The following is a 20,946-nucleotide window of genomic DNA, read 5'->3' as shown; positions in this document are numbered from 1 at the left end:
TCATTTTGCAAATATCATTTTTGAATAAAGCTTTTTTAAGGAGTACTCCACAGCCTGTTCCCATTCCTCTCTTGAGGTACGGACCCCTTTGGGGAATCTCTCTCTATTCCCCCTCCCCTTGTCTAACTATTATGTTGATCCTCTGTCCCTAACACTCTCTGAGTCACTGATCCAGAACTAGCAAGCATGTCAGGAAAATCAGAAATGCTTATCTGCATACTTTTTCTGATTGAGTGACTGAAAGTATTTAAAGCTAACTCACTAACTCAACGCCTGTAACTTTTTGGGGGAAGGTGGAGTGAGTACCTTTTTTTCAATCAATGACTGCCTAATTTATAATCTTTTTTTCCAGGTGGTAACACACTCTTTTGTCCTAAGAGGAACTGAAAAAAAAAAGAATTCATATGATTTATGGTTAAAAATGTGTTGAGTGTAATCAGCCTCAAATGTGTTTTACTAAAGTGACTTTCCTTTCCTTTTTTTTTTTTTCTTTTGACTAGCATAGACGCACTGTGTGCTAGATTGTATTTTAACAAACTCTTCACATATTAGCCAAGGAAAGCACAATAGTTTCATGTACATGCCCATATTTACAATATTTTATATTCCACGTCAGCAGTTTTCTTCATTATTACCTTGTGGCTGAATAAAATAGTCAAACAATAAATTCATGCTACCATTAAAAAGCATTAGTATTAGAAAAAGGAGAATATAACGATTCACATACCTTTAACAGCACCAATCGCATCTGGACAGATACTCTTCTTCAGCAGGGCCGCTTCTAAAGTGATCAGAACCTGTTCATTCAGCTCCGAAAGGCCCTGGACATTGGATACTCTGAAAGCACTTGGTGATTCACTTGCAATTTTATTAACCTCTTCATTAGTAATGCTTCCTACTCCAATGGAAAATACTTTGACTCCCTTGCTGGCTAGAGCTTGTGCTGCAGATTGTCCATCACTGACTGTCTTTGCCCCTGTGATAATGAAAGCAATCTGAGGAACACCTGTACCAATTCTGCTGCCTGCTTCTTTAACAAAGTGCTTGTCTTGCAAGTGACGAATAGCTGTTCCAAGGCTAGCCACACGTCCTCCTTTAAACTCTGCTTTGGTCACAGCATCCATGATAATGTCACGGTTGTTATGGTCTTTTAAGAAAAATTCATCAGTCACATCTGAATTATATTGAGCCAGTCCTATCTGAATGGCATCATCCTCTTCAATTGCAGCATCCACTATGCCAGAGACAAACTGAAGGACCTCCTTGAAGTTATCTCTTCCTAAATTCATGGAGCCATCCACAAGGAAAACAATATCAGCTTCTTTCTTCCCAGCTAAAAGAAAATAGTTGGAATGTACATTTTAGATGTTTGTGCCACTGGCATTCCTACTAACTGTTATACAGCCAAAGATCTTATGTGTAACTTATGTTATAGAGCTGTATTGGTGAGCGAGTGAGTCTGCAAGGGGTAGGGTCAAAGTCAGGTTGGGTAGAGCAGTCAGCGCTGCATTTTTTTTAAAGAGGCCGGGCACTTGAATAATTACTTTTTTTGCACAAGATGGGGTTGGGCCTTAAAATATTAATTAGCTTTAACAAATTCCAGGTAAATGTAGTCAGCTTGTTTAAAGGAAACCTATACTGAGATGAATACAGAGGCTGTCATTTAAGGATTTCTGGAAAACCTAGTGCCTGGCTAAATCACTGACCCAGAACAGGTATACAACAAGTGAAGTTAGAGTGAAGAACCATATGTGAAGTTCTAAACAGGTCCCAAATTCAGTTATGCACACATCTCATAAAGTAAAAAATATCATTTTCCTCTCTTGCGCATCCCAAATCTTCCTTCATTTGTGTCTCATATGCTCCCCCTAATAGACATTGCATTTCTCAGTGGGAGATTTCAGCAGTAGTGCCAGTGCTGCAAACTTAGAAACCATTGGGCAGGGCAAGATGTGGCCAGCTGCTGAATGAAACCTACAGGCTTGTGAATCAGCATTGACAATAGTTTTAGCCATGTCCTCTGCAATATCTTCTCATCCCATTGTAGTGTTAGCAGACATTCACATGAGGGTGACAATGCTGCTCTGAATTTAGGAGCAGTGCAATAGTGTTGTCAACACGTTACAGGAAGCTCATGAGCTGGACACTACTGGAAAGAACAACAGGTATCTTTGAAACAATTAAGTGCTGCAGCACATATTTTTTATTGGGAGGCCGTAGTTCTATTTTAGGAACACTCTTCCTTACATTAACATAACAAACATATATGTCCTCCTATAGTATAGTCCTAAATATACATTTTCCTCCTTTATAAAATGCTATATGTTATGCCTGTGTGCATCTTGGTTTTAATGTTGCAGAGTACAAGGCTACCCCACTTCCTTGCAATTAATTGGGACCAAATGTAAAAAAGAAATAGTGTTAGAAGGTAAGGTTCTTTTTTTTTTTTTTTTTTTGGAAGAAGAGACTTTGTATGCCTCTTATGCAATAATTGCCTTTGCCTTTTAGCTGGCAATTTTTAAAATTGAAACTGCCTGCACAGTATACTCGCAGGTCACACTCACCGTGGAAGAAAGTTGACCAGTGCAGAACAAGCATCAGAGAGGACGGTAGTGGCAGTGATAATCAGTGACAGAGAGTGTGGTGCTATCATTGCTGTCAACTCAAAGGTAAGTTTTCTATAATGTCCAAGTATGCCATGCATACCTGGACATTATAGCAAGTGCTCTTACTGGACAAGCAGCTTCCATTCTGCTGTAAATAGGGAGCAGAGCTTCAGCTTATTTATTTACATCTTAAGGAGCATAGCTGGAAAAAAAGAAAAAGAAATGAGGCAACACTTACGAGGTACTGGTCCTACCACCGGTGGTGGAGGTGGATCAATGGGTCCTGTAAAAGACCTGAATAATATACTTTCAATGTTTGGAAGCTCTTTAAATTCTTTGATGGTAAAGAGATAACGTGGGTCTGAAACGATGGTTTCTATTTCAGTCCTGTCAGCACCACTGGTAGCTACAGCAAGCGACTTTACTCTATTAGTTCCAAGTATCCGTGCTGCTCCGCTGACATCATCTACAGACTTTCCTCCAGTAAGGAGCACCAAGTGCTGGGGAACTTGTTCTTCTATTCTACTGCCAGCTGATTTCACAAAATGATTTTTGGCTACAAAATCCAGTGCTTTCCCAATGTTCAGTGACGTTCCTCCTTTGAGTCGTAAACGACGGACAGTGTTGATCAAGGCCTGCTTGTTTGTATGGGTTTTTAGGAAAAATTCTGTGGTAGGGTCATTACTAAACTGAACAAGACCAACCCTGACTTTATTAGGTTCAACTTGAAAGTTCCCAATAACTTTAATGATGAAATCCCTGATATTTGCCAGTCCTTCAGAACCTGTTCTTGTAGAGCTATCAACCAGGAAGACCACATCCCTTCTGTCTGTATCAGTTTCTAGAAAGAAAAATGCAAGTTGCTTGAAAATAAAGCAGTACATACAGCATTGTAATGTGTTTTGAATCCATAGGATTATTGGGGCATAATAAGTAATGCAGTTACTATTTTTAACGATATGTTTTGGTCGACAAGGATTTCAAATAAAGCAATGCAAAAAGTAAATCAGTATAGTACAGTAGCGCATAGCAAAAATGTTATTTTAATCATTGGATCATCGATAAATGACCCCTGATTTGTTGCAATGGGTTACTAAGCTTTGCCTCATTGAGTAGACTTATTTTTCTAAATTATTTTATGTAATTTTAACATATAATATATTTTACTTAGCATATACTGTTGAATATGTTTGTTAAAAAAAAGATTAATTACCAGTAGGAACACGTGGGACATTCTCGTAGATCACTTTTATACTATCTTGATCCAGGTTGGTGACAGATGACAGCAATCTTTGCTCCAAAGTTGGAAGCTCCCGGAAACTAGACACATCATATATGAAATCTTTATTCAAAGTAATTTTATTGGCCTCTTCAGAATCTATATTCTTTGCAATCAAGTAAGGAACAACAGAAGATGCTTTAATCTGTCTTGTTCCCTCGTCTATGTTATCTGATGAAGGTCCAGAGGAGGTCAAAATAAGAAACTGTGGGACTTGCTCCTCTATTCGGCTTCCAGATGGCCTTGTAAATATGTTTTTAGACACATACTGAAGGGCATGACCAATGTTTACTGATGATCCTCCCTTTGGTCTTATTCTTCTCACTGCAGTCTGAACCTCATCTTTTGTGGAATAAGCGTTTAGCAAAAACTCAATATTAGGGTCCTCACTGTATTGGACCACAGCTACTCGAGTATTATCTTGGCTGACGTCCATTGTTTCTACCAGGCGCCCAATTAGCTCTTTCACATTGGCAAACTCTGGAGTAGCATCCCTGGAACCATCTATAAGGAACACGACATCCCTTTTTGCACCTAAAATGAGTTCAATACACAATTATTATGAATCTTGATGCATTTTATTCCTAATAATAGGTGATATAATTATGCATAAAGCAGCACAGAAAAATGTATCATACATATAATTTATTGTCATTATTCATCATCCATTGAACCTTAACCCCTTCAGGTCGACCGTACGCAAATTTGCGTTCAGGCTTGAAGGGATTATACCGGGGTGATGCCTGCAGATGCAGGCATCACCCCGGTACCGTTTTGTAGAGCGGGCGGTTGACTCTTTTGTGATAACAACCGAAGTGACAGCAATAAAAGTGACTAGAATTTTTTTTTTTTTAAATAAAAAAACTAAATAATAATAAAAAAAATGTAATGAGCCCCCCATCCCCGTGTGCTCATGCATAAAAGAAAACGCATTTGAAAGTTGCACCCGCAAATGTAAACGGTGTTCAAATCACACATGTGAGGTATCGCCAAGATCGTCAGAGTGAGAGCAATAATTCTAGCACCAGATCTACTCTGTAACTCTAAACTGTTTCGTTTTTTTTTAAATTCAAGTGTCTTTTTTTTCGCCAAAAAATGCGTTTGAAAGACTGCTGCACAAATACCGTGTGACATAAAATGTTGCAGCAATCACTATTTTATTCCCTAGGGTCTCTGCTAAAATATATATATATATATAATGTTTGGGGGTTCCAAGTAATTTTCTAGCAAAAAATATGGATTTTAACTTGTAAGCAACAAATGTCAGAAATAGGCTTAAGCGTGAAAGACTTTTCATAATAGATTTTACGATGGATACACAGTATTATCTACTTTAAAAATATGTTGATAAATGTTAGTACCTATGCCCTGAGATTTACCTTTATAGAAGCCAGTTGTACCTGACTGCCTCAGAATTTCAATGTCACCAGTGTTAAGTTCTGATACTCTTGTTGTTATGGTTTGGTAAACATTTCCTAGTTGGCTGATGTCAGAAACAGAAACAGCAAAATCTGGAATGAAAGAAATTGTCTGCAGCTCAGTTGTGTCAGCATTGCGGACACCAATGGCAAATGGAATTACTCCAGAACTTTTAAGGCCTGAGGCTGGTCTCCGGACATCATCACTTGACTTGCCAGAGGTCAGTAAGATTAAGAATTGAGGCACTCCATCAGAAGCCCGACTGCCAGCTGAACTGGTAAACACATTTGTGGTAACATAGTCCAAGGCTGCCCCTGTGTTCAATGGTGAACCTCCAATAGGCGTTAGACTTTGAACAGCACTGAGGACTCCCTGGCGGTCTGGGTGAGTGTTAAGCAGGAAGTTGGATCTTGTGGTATCACTGTACTGAACAACTCCTATACGAATCTTATCCCGATCAACATCAAGGGCCTCCACCACTCTCTGAATAAAGGAGCGTAAAGATGGAAAGCTGGATCTGCCGTCGTTGGATCCATCAATCAAAAATACAATGTCCTTCCTTCTACTTAAGTCATCTAGATAATAAAACAGATAAATCAATATAGGTCCAGGGATCTGCCAAAAATCCATATTTTAATTACACAAAAATTAAGGAGAACATTTTTAACAGTTTTAACAGTTAAAACTGTTCCGATAATATAAGTATGGGATTAATAACTAAAAAATCATCACTGTAGGTCATGTGGAATATTGAATACTTACTTAGTTAGTGAGGTTGAAAAAAGACACTAGTCCTTCTAGTTCAACTAACAAGAAAAAGATATTAAAAACCCCCATATACACAATCGTATGCCCACAGTTGATCCAGAGGAAGGCAAAAAAAAATAAAAAAACATAATTGTACAATTGTGAATTTTAAACTTATGACTCTGTCACTCTTATGCAACGTACACACGATCGCACATTCCGACAACAAAATCCATGTTTTTTTTCCGACGGATGTTGGCTCAAACTTGTCTTGCATACACACGGTCAGACTAATCTTGTCTGAAATTCCGATTGAACGCAGTGACGTACAACATGTACGACGAGCCAAGAAAAATGAAGTTCAATAGCCAGCGCGGCTTTTCTGCTTGATTCTGAGCATGCGTGGAACTTTGTGCGTCGGAATTGTGTACACACGATCGGAATTTCTGACAACGGATTTTGTTGTCGGAAAATTTGAGATCCAGATCTCAAGTTTTGTTTGTCGGAAATTCCGACGGAAAATGTCCAATGGAGCATACACACAGTCAGAATTTTCGACAACAATCTCCCATCAAACATTTCTCAGCGGAGAATCCGACTGTGTGTAGGGGGCATTACAGTCTCTTCAAAAAAGATGTTTGCAGAAACTTTCAGATACACGCATAAAAGCTTATTTTGTTGTATCTCTGAGCCAAATATATTCGTATTTGTATTTAATTCCAATGCTGCTAGTCATGTTTTAGTTAGGGTGTTATCTATATTTGATCGGCATCAATAACAAAACCATTAAAGTAAATCTAAAGCCAAATGGATACATTTAGAATTGTTTAGCACCCCTGTCAGTTTTTTCTTTTTTTGCTGTCTGTCTCTGTGTCTCAGTGGAGAGATATCTCTTCATGGCCTATCCCAGAGACAAAAAAAAGCAGTGAGGGATAATCTCTCCAAAGATAGCTGTCACTGGAACAGTTCCTGTTTCGTAGACAATCTTAACATTTTGAATACTCCATCACTTTCTGCAACAATGATAATGGTCATCAGGACAATCAGAGAATGCAAACCTTCCCAGACACAGAAAGTAATAAAAAAAAATGTAAAAACCTGACAGGAGTTTTAGGCATTGCCTATCTAAAATTAGAAACAAAACATTTTCATTGTATTTAGGTAAACAAACAGTAAACCAAAGATTTGTGACTATTATTAAGTTGCTACATCCCAGGGATTTCCTGTTCACTTGTTACATAATTTTATTCAGGTAAAAGGATTATTACTACTAGCCCTGTTCTCAATAATAAAAACATAATTATTTATTTAAAAACACATTTTAAATAAATACATGTTTAACTTTTTTTATTTCATTTGGAATTTTACTGATAATAATAGGAATCCACTTATGTGATTAAGATTATGTAGCAAGTAAGCAGAAAAGCCCTGGGATGTAGCTTAATTTATGGATATATATCTTTTGTTTTCTGTTTCTAAAAGCTGAACTTCAGATATGGATTTTATTGCATAGTTAAATTGGTCCAACTTGAACCAATGTAAGTAAGTATGTATATGCCATAGATGTGGGATCCCTGTGGAGGTTGGAAACTTACTGTAATAGTTACCACTACTATAGTGCTCACCTCTTTATACCAATCCGACAGCAAATGTTTGATGGAGCATAAACATAGTCAGACTTTCCAACAACAAGCTGACATCCAACATTTCCCGTCGGAAAATCCGACCGTGTGTACGCGGCATTACACTAGACTAGTAGTGACTACTCTGCAGCTTCCACAGGGGTTCCACAGGTACGTAATATATATCTTTACATTGGTCCAAGCTGGAACAATGTAATTATGCAATACAATCCATATCTGGAGCTCAGCTTTAATCAACTGAGCTCAACTGACCACTATCTTTGTTCTAGACTTTATTTAGGAGTACACTGATTCCTGGATGCAGAAATAAATATTGTGTATATGCACATTAAGATGCTCTTCTGCCTCAAAATGGAAATTTCTGTACTAAAACAAAATAATAATTGCTTTTATAGCAAATCTATAGTGGTTTACAAACTATAAATAAATGTGTTATGTACAAATAGCAGATGCTATTGCAAGGACACCTTTACCTCTGGCTCATGGCTACAGTTAAACTCTTGGTTTTGATTATGCAACTGATGCCTACCCGTCCTTCCAACCCCTCTGTGCCTCATACTGCGACTTTTAGTGGATTGCTTAGCAACTACCGTTGTATAGAGGTTGATTTAAATTCAGATGCATTTGTTCTAACTGTTTTCACATTCTAAGCAATCTCTTGCAGTTTACTATTGTGTGCATTTGATACTAAAGTGATTATGCATGTAGATCAGTTGAACTCTGGCACAGATTATGTCAGCCCAGTCCCCTTAATTAGAGAGGTAGAGCTTTCCCATGTGTTTCCCGTGACTTTAATGTATATACAGTATATGTTTTGCTTTGTCAAAGGAAAAGATCCATAAGACGTACATCATGAAGCAAACCCATGTGCATGGAGTGAGATGAATGGCAGCCTCAGCCTGTATTCAAGCCAGGCCATACCTCCAAGGCATTTCGCTCTGCAAAAAGGAGAGGAGCAAAATGCAATGGAGGCATGGCCTGGTTGGAGCCTGGGCTGAGGCTGCCAATTATCTCACTCCATGCACATGGGTCTGCTTCATGATGTGCGGCTTATGGATCTTTTAATAATAATAACAGCCTGTCTACTCATCACCTCACTCCTTCAGTCTCTACTCACATTACTAACCTATTAACTGACATATCAGCATTGATGTCACACCACTTGCTTAAACTAAATCTCTCTAAAACTGAGCTGGTAATATCCCCCCCACCCGTGCCCCCCTCCATGACTTTTCCATCAAAATCAATAATGCAACCATTAATCCCTCCCCTCATGCCAGGCTACTTTGTGTAATCCTAGACTCGAACCTGTCCTTTCAGCCCCAAATCCAAATGCTGTTGAAAGCTTGTAGACTTCAGCTCCATAACATCTCTAAAATATGCCCGTTTTAACAAATGAAACCACCAAGCTACTTATTCACTCCCTTGTTATCTCTCGCCTTGACTATTACAACTCCCTTCTTATTGGCCTGCCTCTCCATAGACTATCCCCTCTTCAGTCTATGATGAATGCTGCTGCCAGACTTATCCACCTTACCAACTGCTCAGTGTCAATTCCTACACTAGCTCCTGATCGCTCAGAGAATGAAATTAAAAATACTAACCACAACATACAAAGCCATTTACAATTCTGCCCAGCGCTACATCACCAAACTTGTCTCCAAATATCACCCAAACCGTCCTCTACACTCCTCTCAAGACCTCTTACTCTCAAGCCTCCTTGTCTCCTCCTCACATGCCCATCTCCAGGATTTCTCCAGAGCCTCTCCCATCCTCTAGAACGCTCTACCTCAACCTGTCCGGCTATCTCCTACTCTAGCTGCCTTCAGGCAATCCATGAAAACTCATCTCTTCAGGGAAGCCTATCACACCTCCAGCTAATCTTTTACCACTTCCATCAGCTCATTCCCCACAGTTACAACCTTTTGTACCACTTTCCCCTCCCTTTTAAATTGTAAGCTCTTCTGAGCAGCAGTGGCGTAGCGTGGGTTGTCAGCACCCGGGGCAAGGCAAGTAATTTGCGCCCCCTAACATGCAGACTTTTAGCTATCCCTGAGTCCCTTCAAATACAAGTACTACTGGCCTACCAGATTCCTATACTGACCACTACACTGAGAACTACACTGTCCACTACACTGACCACTATACTATACTGTCCACTACACTACACTACACTGCCCACTATACTACACTATACTGACCACTATACTACACTGACCACTATACTACACTACACTGTCCACTATACTACACTACACTGTCCACTATACTACACTATACTACACTATGCTACACTGTCCACTGACCACTATACTACACTGTCCACTATACTACACTACACTGACCACTATACTACACTACACTGACCACTATACTACACTATACTGACCACTATACTACACTACACTGACCACCATACTACACTACACTGACCACTATACTACACTACACTGACCACCATACTACACTACACTGACCACCATACTACACTGACCACCATACTACACTGACCACTATACTACGCTATACTGACCACCATACTACATTACACTGACCACCATACTACACTACACTGACCACTATACTACACTACACTGACCACTATACTACGCTATACTGACCACCATACTACACTGACCACTATACTACACTACACTGACCACCATACTACACTACACTGACCACCATACTACACTGACCACCATACTACACTGACCACTATACTACGCTATACTGACCACCATACTACATTACACTGACCACCATACTACACTACACTGACCACTATACTACACTACACTGACCACTATACTATGCTATACTGACCACCATACTACACTGTCCACTATACTACACTACACTGACCACTATACTACACTACACTGACCACTATACTACGCTATACTGACCACCATACTACACTACACTGACCACCATACTACACTACACTGACCACCATACTACACTACACTGACCACTATACTACGCTACACTGACCACCATACTACGCTATACTGACCACCATACTACACTGACCACCATACTACACTACACTGACCACTATAGTACACAACACTGACCACTATACTACGCTATACTGACCACCATACTACACTACACTGACCACCATACTACACTACACTGACCACTTTACTACACTACACTGACCACTATACTATGCTATACTGACCACCATACTACACTGTCCACTATACTACACTATACTGTCCACTATACTACACTGACCACTATACTACACTATACTGACCACCATACTACACTGACCACCATACTACACTACACTGTCCACTATACTACACTATACTGTCCACTATACTACACTGTCCACTATACTACACTATACTGACCACCATACTACACTGACCACTATACTACACTACACTGACCTCCATACTAAACTACACTATACTAACCACTATACTATACTACACTAACCACTATACTGACCACTATACTACACTACACTGACCACTATACTACACTGTCTGTTATACTACACTGTCCACCATACTACACTATACTGACCACCATACTACACTGTCCACTATACTACACTGTCCACTATACTACATTACACTGACCACCATACTACACTATACTGACCACTACACTATACTGACCACTATACTATACTGTCCACTACACTATACTGACCACCATACTACACTACACTGTCCACTATACTGACCACCATACTACACTACACTGACCACTATACTATACTGACCACTATACTACACTACACTGACCACCATACTACACTACACTGACCACCATACTACACTACACTGTCCACTACACTACACTGACCTCCATACTAAACTACACTATACTAACCACTATACTGACCACTATACTACACTGTCTGTTTTACTACACCGTCCACCATACTACACTGTCCACCATACTACATTATACTGACCACTATACTACACTGTCCACTATACTACATTACACTGACCACCATACTATACTGTCCACTACACTACACTGACCTCCATACTAAACTACACTATACTGAGCACTATACTATACTACACTAACCACTATACTGACCACTATACTACACTATACTGACCACCATACTACACTGTCCACTATACTGACCACCATACTACACTTCACTGACCACTATACTATACTGACCACTATACTACACTACACTGACCACCATACTACACTGTCCACCATACTGACCACCATACTACACTACACTGTCCACTATACTACACTGTCCACTATACTGACCACCATACTACACTACACTGTCCACTACACTATACTGACCACTACACTGTCCACTACACCATACTAACCACTATACTACACTGACCTCCATACTAAACTACACTATACTGACCACTATACTATACTACACTAACCACTATACTGACCACTATACTACACTATACTGACCACCATACTACACTGTCCACTATACTGACCACCATACTACACTTCACTGACCACTATACTATACTGACCACTATACTACACTATACTGACCACCATACTACACTGTCCACCATACTAACCACCATACTACACTACACTGTCCACTATACTACACTGTCCACTATACTGACCACCATACTACACTACACTGTCCACTACACTATACTGACCACTATACTGTCCACTACACTAAACACCATACTAACCACTATACTACACTGACCTCCATACTCAACTACACTATACTGACCACTATACTATACTACACTAACCACTATACTGACCACTATACTACACTATACTGACCACCATACTACACTGTCCACTATACTGACCACCATACTACACTTCACTGACCACTATACTATACTGACCACTATACTACACTACACTGACCACCATACTACACTGTCCACCATACTGACCACCATACTACACTACACTGTCCACTATACTACACTGTCCACTATACTGACCACCATACTACACTACACTGTCCACTACACTATACTGACCACTATACTGTCCACTACACTAAACACCATACTAACCACTATACTACACTGACCTCCATACTCAACTACACTATACTGACCACTATGCTAACCACTATACTATACTACACTAACCACTATACTGTCCACTATACTGTCCACTACACTACACTGACCTCCATACTAAACTACACTATACTATACTGACCACCATACTACACTGTCTACTATACTGACCACCATACTACACTGTCCACTATACTGACCACCATACTACACTACACTGACCACCATACTACACTGACCACCATACTACACTGACCACTATACTACACTACACTGCCCCCCATACTGACCACTACACTACACTGACCTCCATACTAAACTACACTATCCTGCCTACAGTCTCTCTCTCTCTCGCCCCCCCGGCCAGTAACAAGACTCTCACTCACCTTCTTATCTTGGCCTGCATCGATCCGGAGGAGGAGGAGAGGACAGCGGTGGCTCACATTCCTCTCTCCCCTGCGCTCTGGCTGCAGCCATGTTCAGTGTCCGGCGCCCTGTGATTGGGCGTATGGGGGGTCATGTGCGGAGGTGGGACTTCAGGAGCAATCTAGGACAGGCCAGCCCTACGCCTCACATGACACCCATACGCCCAATCACAGGGCGCCGGACACTTAACATGGCGGCCGGGCCGGGGACACAGGATCGAGAAATTAGGAGGAGGCAGCCAGTGACACATACTGGCGCCCCCCTAAATTTCGCTCCCGGGGCCACGGCACCCCCTGCACCCCCCACGCTACGCCACTGCTGAGCAGGGTCTTAATCCTCTTGTATTTTATTGTATTGTAACTGTACTGTCTCCATTTTATATTGTAAAGTGCTGCGTAAACTGTTGGCACTATATAAATTCTAAAACAATAATAATAATAAAATATTATGTGTGTTTATGAGTGAATCAAGCTTTATTTTAAAACAATAAACTGGGTTTGCTAGAACTAGTTCCTAAGTTTGTGTTTTTAATACCCAAATAATTGCTCCACTTGTTCTTTTGCTACTTCATGGCATCATGTTGGCCAGTGGCTAATCAGAAGCAAAGTCTAAACCTTGCCAACTCTGTCCAAGTCACTTCAGTGAGCTAATCCTTTTCTTACAGCTGGGCACTCCTCATATAGCCAAATTATATGAATTAGCAACTGTGAATTCAAAACCCATTGACTTTATGGATGACTCTAGCATGATTTCCACTAGGGAAATATAAATAAATAAATAAATAAATAAATAAATAAATAAAAAGGCTATTTTCTAAATTAAATCCTGCCACTGACATCTGCAATGGTATAATGGAACAATAAAAGGTAAATGTCGTAGTTATGAAACATATGTAAAAAAGGTGAACTAGCATATTTAGCATGCATTCAGACTTCCAGAATCAGATTAGCAATTGGGGAATATTACAGCCAGGTGAATGGCTCACTCTTGTTGGAATCCAGTATAAAATAGTATCTAAGTGAGTGTCCAGATGTTGACTGATCATTACATCCAAATATTTCCAAAATGTCACCATAGATTCATCCTACTGAAAAGTTTTTGGACTTGAAGTTATAGCTTCTAATGGTGATCTAGGACATTCTGTTATATATTTTGCTCTAATCGCCTAAAATATGGCTAGAGTGCTATAGACGTACTATAGATTTATTACCGTTATATTGCATACAGTATATGTAAATAAATCACTTTAGCTACTAACTTTTCTATATCTTTGTGTTTTATGCATTATTACACATGTATATCATTTTTATATTTTAACAAATAGCAGAGTTATGCATAAGGCTACTGTAGATTTTTTTAATAGCATTTTCATATATTTACAGTATATCCTTGCTTTTAAATTTCTATTTTGTTTTCTATTATTATTGGTTGATGGAGACATCCAGGAATGTGCACATACTATTTAGTCTCATTATTTGCATTAGGTAAATATATGTTATTCCATAATAAATATTTTTGTATCCATGGTAATTACTATTACACGAGAGGAAAGGCTTATTAACATCACTTGGACTTGTTTCTTAGTATTGATTTTTTTATTTAGTGGCAGCATTATATCGGGTTCACTGAATCCACATTGCATGCTCTGAGCAAGAAGTCCCCACCTTCAAAAGGTGTAAGCAAGCGACATGGACAAATCAGAAATAGGGGGTATGCACTAACATAAATCTATGCCATAGTTTGGACGGCAGGCCATGATTTCTGAGGAGGAAGGACTTCTTACATTAAGTATGCACTCTACTTCACATATGCTCCACTTCAGTACCCGTGTATAGTCATATGCCGTCCACAGATGGGATCTCCCATCCTGGGTGGACGGCATATGACGTCCTGGGATTCCCGGCCGTCTAGGGGGCGCGCACGCCCATCAATCAGCTGTACAAATGCTTCAATCAGCCTGCGCTCTGGGCGCACCTTCCCCACCATCCAAGTGGACCTAGAGGGGGAATCTAAAAGTGCCGAGCGCAGCGAGGCCGTGCCCGAAGCGTGGCGAGCGAAGCGAGCCCGCGAGGGGCCCCCTTCCAGGCGCCGTGTACAGCTGATTTTCAGCTGTTCTGCTTCGGCTATTTCTGCCGATACCTACTGCGCAGGCGCAGTAGAGGGGGGAACTTATACGCCGAGCGGAACTTTCTCGGCAGAACACCGGCATGTGGATCTGTGTGTGTAAACACACAGATCCACAGCCTGTCAGCTCTGAGGAGAGCGATCTGTGTTCCCAGAACGGAGGAACACTGATCGGTCTCCTCCCCTAGTGCGTCCCCTCCCCCTTCAGTTAGAAGCATTCCCTAGGAAACATACTTAAAGGGGTTGTAAAGGTAAAAATTTTTTCACCTTAATGCATTATATGCATTAAGGTGAAAAAACTTTTGACAATACCGCCGCCCCCAGCCCCCCGTTTTACTTACCTGACACCTCGAATCTCCGCTGCTCGTTCTCGTCATCTCCATTGCAGCTCAGCCTGGTTGCTGATTGGCTGCAGTGGATGGATTGAAAGCAGCGCAGCCATTGGCTCGCGCTGCTGTCAATCACATCCGATGACGCGGCGTGCCGGGGGGCGGGGCCGAGTGATACAATGAGCGGCTATAGCCGCCGGCTGTATCACGTGAGCGCGCCCGCAAGCACTAACCACCATGCGAGGGAGCTCGCATTAAGGTGGTTAATGCTTGCGGGGAGGAGCTGAAACAGCCGCCGAGGGACCCCAGAAGACCAGGTTCGGGGCCACTCTGTGCAGAACGAGCTGCACAGTGAAGGTAAGTATAACATGTTTGTTATTTTTTTTTTTTTTAAATTTTACCTTTACAACCCCTTTAACCCCTCCCCGCCCCCTAGTGGTTAACCCCTTCACTGCCTGTCACATTTACACAGTAATCAATGCAATTTTATAGCATTGATCGCTGTATAAATGTGATTGGTCCCAAAAATGTGTCAAAAGTGTCCGATGTGTCCGCCATAATGTTGCAGTCACCAAAAAAAATCGCGATCGCCGCTAAAAAAATAAAATTTTTTTTTTTTTTTTAAAATGCCATAAATCTATCCCGTATTTTGTAGATGCTATAACTTTTGCGCAAACCAATCAATATACGCTTATTGCGATTTTTTTTACCAAAAATATGTAGAAGAATACGTATCGGCCGAAACTGAGGAAAAAATGTGTTTTTAAAAAAAAAATTGGGATATTTATTATAGCAAAAAGTAAAAAATATTGTGTTTTTTTCAAAATTGTCGCCCTTCTTTTGTTTATAGCGCAAAAAATAAAAACCGCAGAGGCGATCAAATACCACCAAAAAAAAAGCTCTATTTGTGATGAAAAAAGGACGTCAATTTTTTTTGGGTACAACGTCGCACGACCGCGCAATTGACGTTTAAAGTGCGACAGCGCTGAAAACTAAAAATTGGCCTGGGAAGGAAGGGGGTGAAATTGCCCTGTATTGAACCGGTTAACTACTACACTGTACCAGCACTCTCTTTTTTATCTATAATACTATTATACACTGTAAATGTTTTAGTTTTAACTCTATAATGATCAGAAACTTTTCAATATATTGATGAATCCAGGATATACAGTAGATGTTTAAAGCAAGCAGTTATCTGTGCAGTATATTGGTACAATCTATTTTCTATATGATGTTTAAATTATATAATTTTTTTAGAAGTAGTAGTAGTAGTCTATTCAAGGGTGATTAAATCTGAATTAAAAGAATGTATAAATGTGATAAACAATTTTCACTTTTAAAAGTTCATCATAGTGAAAGGTATTTGAGATAAGATTTTATTCACTGGACCCCTAGGAAACAGAACAAAATCAACTAACACATCCAACTATTTTTGAAAAAGTTTTTCATTTGAATGTGAACTTATATCTCCTTTGCCAAATATGAATAAAAAAAGGCAGAAAAATGGACTTGGGCACCAATCATAAAAATATATATATAAATTTTATTATACACATAATTCAAAAAAACACCAACATATTAAAACATTGCAAGTAAAGTGCAAGAGGCTAGCTAGGTCTCTCTCATAAAGGTCATGGACCCCAAAGAGACATACCCTTAAAACAAGGAAATATCCCTACAATGTAGTATAAAAGACAACAAACTTCGTTAGCTCTACATGTTTCACAATTGAATGCTTCTTCAGGAGCTTGTTTGGTTAGTCTACAGGAAAGAGAAAGAAAACACAGAAGCAAACAATACATACAATTAATATTAAACTTAAACATCTTGGTAGAGAGTCTCAATGGTTTGTGGGGAGTGCCACAAAGCAATCAACAGGTGGACCACACAGAGGACATGCAACAGGTGAAACAGCTAACATGTGGGGACGTGCATGGTAGCAAAGCTATAGAGCATGTAGAAAGGAGCAAAAAGTAATAGCAGCAGAGATAAAAAAGGGATATACAGTATATCTCCACTGCCAGGGATAAGAGAGAAACATCACGACCCACCAAGGGTTAATTAGAGTAAAGTGAAAAGGTTCACTCCATGCAGGAGAAGGGTAGGTGCATATGATGAAATACAAACACATACAATTAAGCCTACCTTAGATGGAACAATTAAATACTGCTTCTAGATGACTGGTGAATGCTCAATATAGAGCAAGCTTTTAGATGTTAAAGCCGTGCTTTATATATATATTTTTATGATTGGTGCCTATAAAGTCCATTTTTCTGCCTTTTTTTATTCAAAATTACTGATATTTAGGACGTGGCACTGCTCTACCTAAAAAATTTCCACAGATCCATCCTGTGCTGGAATTTGGTACTCTTTTTGATTTTTTTCTTTGCCAAATATTTTTTTTTTTTGCCTCCTGGTCACATCTTCCATTTTCCATGTTTCCCTAAGCTATGGTTTTCAAAAGTGACAATAAAAGGGTAGTAGTCACCTATGTATCCTCCTGAGGTCACAGCAAAACATTGTGCAAAATACCCTTCTGAACTTCAATACTCTGTATTTTACTTTTTGAAGCACACAATACACCAGTGGGCCTGAAGCTGTCTTTCAGCAAGTCAAGTACCGTAAAACTGTATAAAGTTTTGTATATGGAAATGCAAGCTGATAACAGGAGATCTGTTGTCTTATAGTGTAAATAAAGACATCAATATTATAATAGCCAAAGAAATACAGTAATAGTTATGTGCACTGTTAATTTCAGTGTGTATATTTGGAACAACACACAAACTATGAATCTGTTGGTTTTTCCTAACTGTTCTAGGCGCTAGCTGAATGCAGGTCATGTCTGTCTACAATTGTCATAAAAGCTCTGGCCTCCATGGGAAGCTTATAAGTCTTATTATGAACGCACTGATCATAAACTTTACCTTGTAATTTAATTCTTGTGGACCTTTAACCAATTATGCCTTTAAGTACAATAATACATTTAGTTTTCTTTCTCTATGAATGGATTACTAAATTTTAAGGAAAGAAATAATGTTTCCACTTAAATCAGATACCCAGATGTCTCCTAAATAAAATTAATTTATTTTTTCACTTATTCATATGTCTCTTTTTTCTCTTCTTTTTGTGCAAGTTGTGTTTTTTGTGTTTTTAGCAAAGATAACAAGAGAAGGGGAGTACTTACAAGACTGCGTTGGTAGCTCAACTGAAATGGTTTTTATGAGATTAACAAACTGAGACTGGATGGTAGAAAGGTCTGCAATTGATTCTGAGGTTAAAACAAATTGTGGAGCCAAAACAATCTTCTCAAGTTCCTCGGCTTCAGCCCTTTGTGTCTTGACTGCAAATGTCACAATGCCAGCTGCTTTCAGCCTCCTAGCTGCATTGTCTACACTGTCTGAAGATTTGCCTGCTGCAAGCAACACTAAGTACTGTGGTACTCCCTCTCGAATCCTACTTCCAGACTCTGGTGTGAAAAGGCTGTTATAAGCATAATCCAGTGCAAATCCAAGTTTGAATTCTTTGCTTGGTTTGTACTTCAGTTTTCGAACTGCACTGATTACATCAGCCTTGGTGGCATATGAATCAAACTTAAATTCCACTTTGACATTTTCACCGACTAAGCCCACACCAACACGAGTGCCATCTGGGCTAACATCGAGACCATCAATGGTGCTTGCCACAAACTCTCGTACAGCGGGAAGCCTTCCAGCAATATTGTTAGAACCATCAATCAGGAATAAGATGTCCCGTTTGTTGTCTGCCACTGTACAAAACAAATGCAATAGTTACAAAAATCCTAAAAAAATGCTTAAGCTAGGCAAAGACAAAGTGATTTATTTTTTTGTCCAATACGTCGCAAGATCAGATATTTGCCTGTTCTTCGAACGGTTGCTGATCGCTAGATACAACAGTCAACTCCATCCATTGGGCAGATTGTTTATCACATGGATCTCCAGACAGACAGATATCAGATCTTATTTGAGTTTTTACTTGCTGCTTATTTATAAACTGAATGAAGGATTCAATTCGGAAACTTGTTCAAAAGCCATTTGCATGCTCAGTTTCGGTCAACACAGATTCTCAAGGAAGACAGTTTTTCCATGATGCTGATAAGTTTTTTGAGTTGGCCATAACAAAAAATTGTTATCTAGTATTTGAGTTGTTCAGCAATTGTTTGCAGTATGTTGCACATACATGAGAAGACTTTAAAAATAAGCTGAATTGTCGTCGTATTGGACGGAAAAGTGCCTGTGCCTAGCATACTTCTTTAGAAAAACTTGATATAGAAAACAATATAGAAAATTACTTTCTAATAATCATTATACTTCAAATTTCCAAGGTTGTATTGTAAAAGCATTCCGCAATTAGCATATAAATAGTAAAAATATATTTCAAAGGAGATAGTTTTGGGGTGCCTGTATCGCACACTCATGGTATCGCGATCCAAAAAATGTAATGAGCCTTTTGCATGGGGTACATTAATTGCAGCTGGACTAAGCAGCACCATGTGCAGTTATTTCCAGACCAGATATTTTGCCCAACATGAGGCGCTATGACCATCAGATGTGGACAAAGGCTGTTATTCTTTGTAAGACTATGCACACTGTTAAATGCCATCATTTATGAATCCATAGCAAAGTTAGGTACGAATAAAAAAAAATACACATTCACAAAAGGCCCAGTCCAAATATTGGCACAGCATACAGAAAGGGATGGTGTACAACACATCGTACAGAATAAGGCAATGGGAAATATGGAATGTGAAGCACAGCATACATAATGAAATAGTATGGAATAGGAAATGTACAGCACAGCATCCAGAATGGGATGGTGATGGAATATGAAATGTAAAGCACAGTGTACAAAATTGAATGGTGTGATGTTCAGCATGACACATAGATGAGGACAGCATGGAATAGAGAATGTACATCAAGGTGTACAGAGGGAGGTTGTGCAAAAAACAAATGTAAAGCAGAGTATAAAGAATTAGGTGGTGTGCAATAGGGATTGTTTAGCACAGCATACATGATGAGGTCATTTTGGAATAGGGAATTTAGAACACAGTGCAACACATCTTACAGAATGAAGTAGTATGAAAAAAAAATGTAACGCACAGCACCCAAAATGAAATAGTTTGGAACACAGAATGTACATCACAATGAATAGAATGGGATGATTGTAAAATAGGAAATGAGCTGAACAGCACACAGATACAGTCCTCATGGAATAATAAATGTACATCACCAAGGTGGTGTGAACTACAAGATGTAAAAAAATACAAAATGCAAAGCACAGCATATAGAATTAGGCAATGTAAAATAGTGAATTTTAAGC

At 39.4% G+C, this 20,946-nt stretch overlaps 1 protein-coding gene across 1 annotated transcript in view; it reads right to left on the bottom strand.

The window, feature by feature from the left end:
* The window catches only part of COL6A3 (collagen type VI alpha 3 chain), a 165,410-nt gene that overhangs the window by 79,036 nt on the left and 65,428 nt on the right, over positions 1–20,946 (bottom strand). Inside the window, exons 7-11 of the mRNA XM_073633641.1 lie at positions 18,794–19,375; positions 5,265–5,879; positions 3,820–4,419; positions 2,845–3,447; positions 728–1,333 (exon numbers count right to left, since the gene is read on the bottom strand). Of these exons, the coding sequence (XP_073489742.1) occupies positions 728–1,333; positions 2,845–3,447; positions 3,820–4,419; positions 5,265–5,879; positions 18,794–19,375 (3,006 nt within the window). The remainder of the gene's footprint in view (positions 1–727; positions 1,334–2,844; positions 3,448–3,819; positions 4,420–5,264; positions 5,880–18,793; positions 19,376–20,946) is intronic.

This window comes from Aquarana catesbeiana, linkage group LG06 (assembly GCF_042186555.1).
Source record: "Aquarana catesbeiana isolate 2022-GZ linkage group LG06, ASM4218655v1, whole genome shotgun sequence".
NCBI classification, from domain to species: domain Eukaryota; kingdom Metazoa; phylum Chordata; class Amphibia; order Anura; family Ranidae; genus Aquarana; species Aquarana catesbeiana.
The sequence above is the reverse complement of the archived record's forward strand: the minus strand, read 5'-3'. Positions and strand labels throughout refer to the sequence as shown.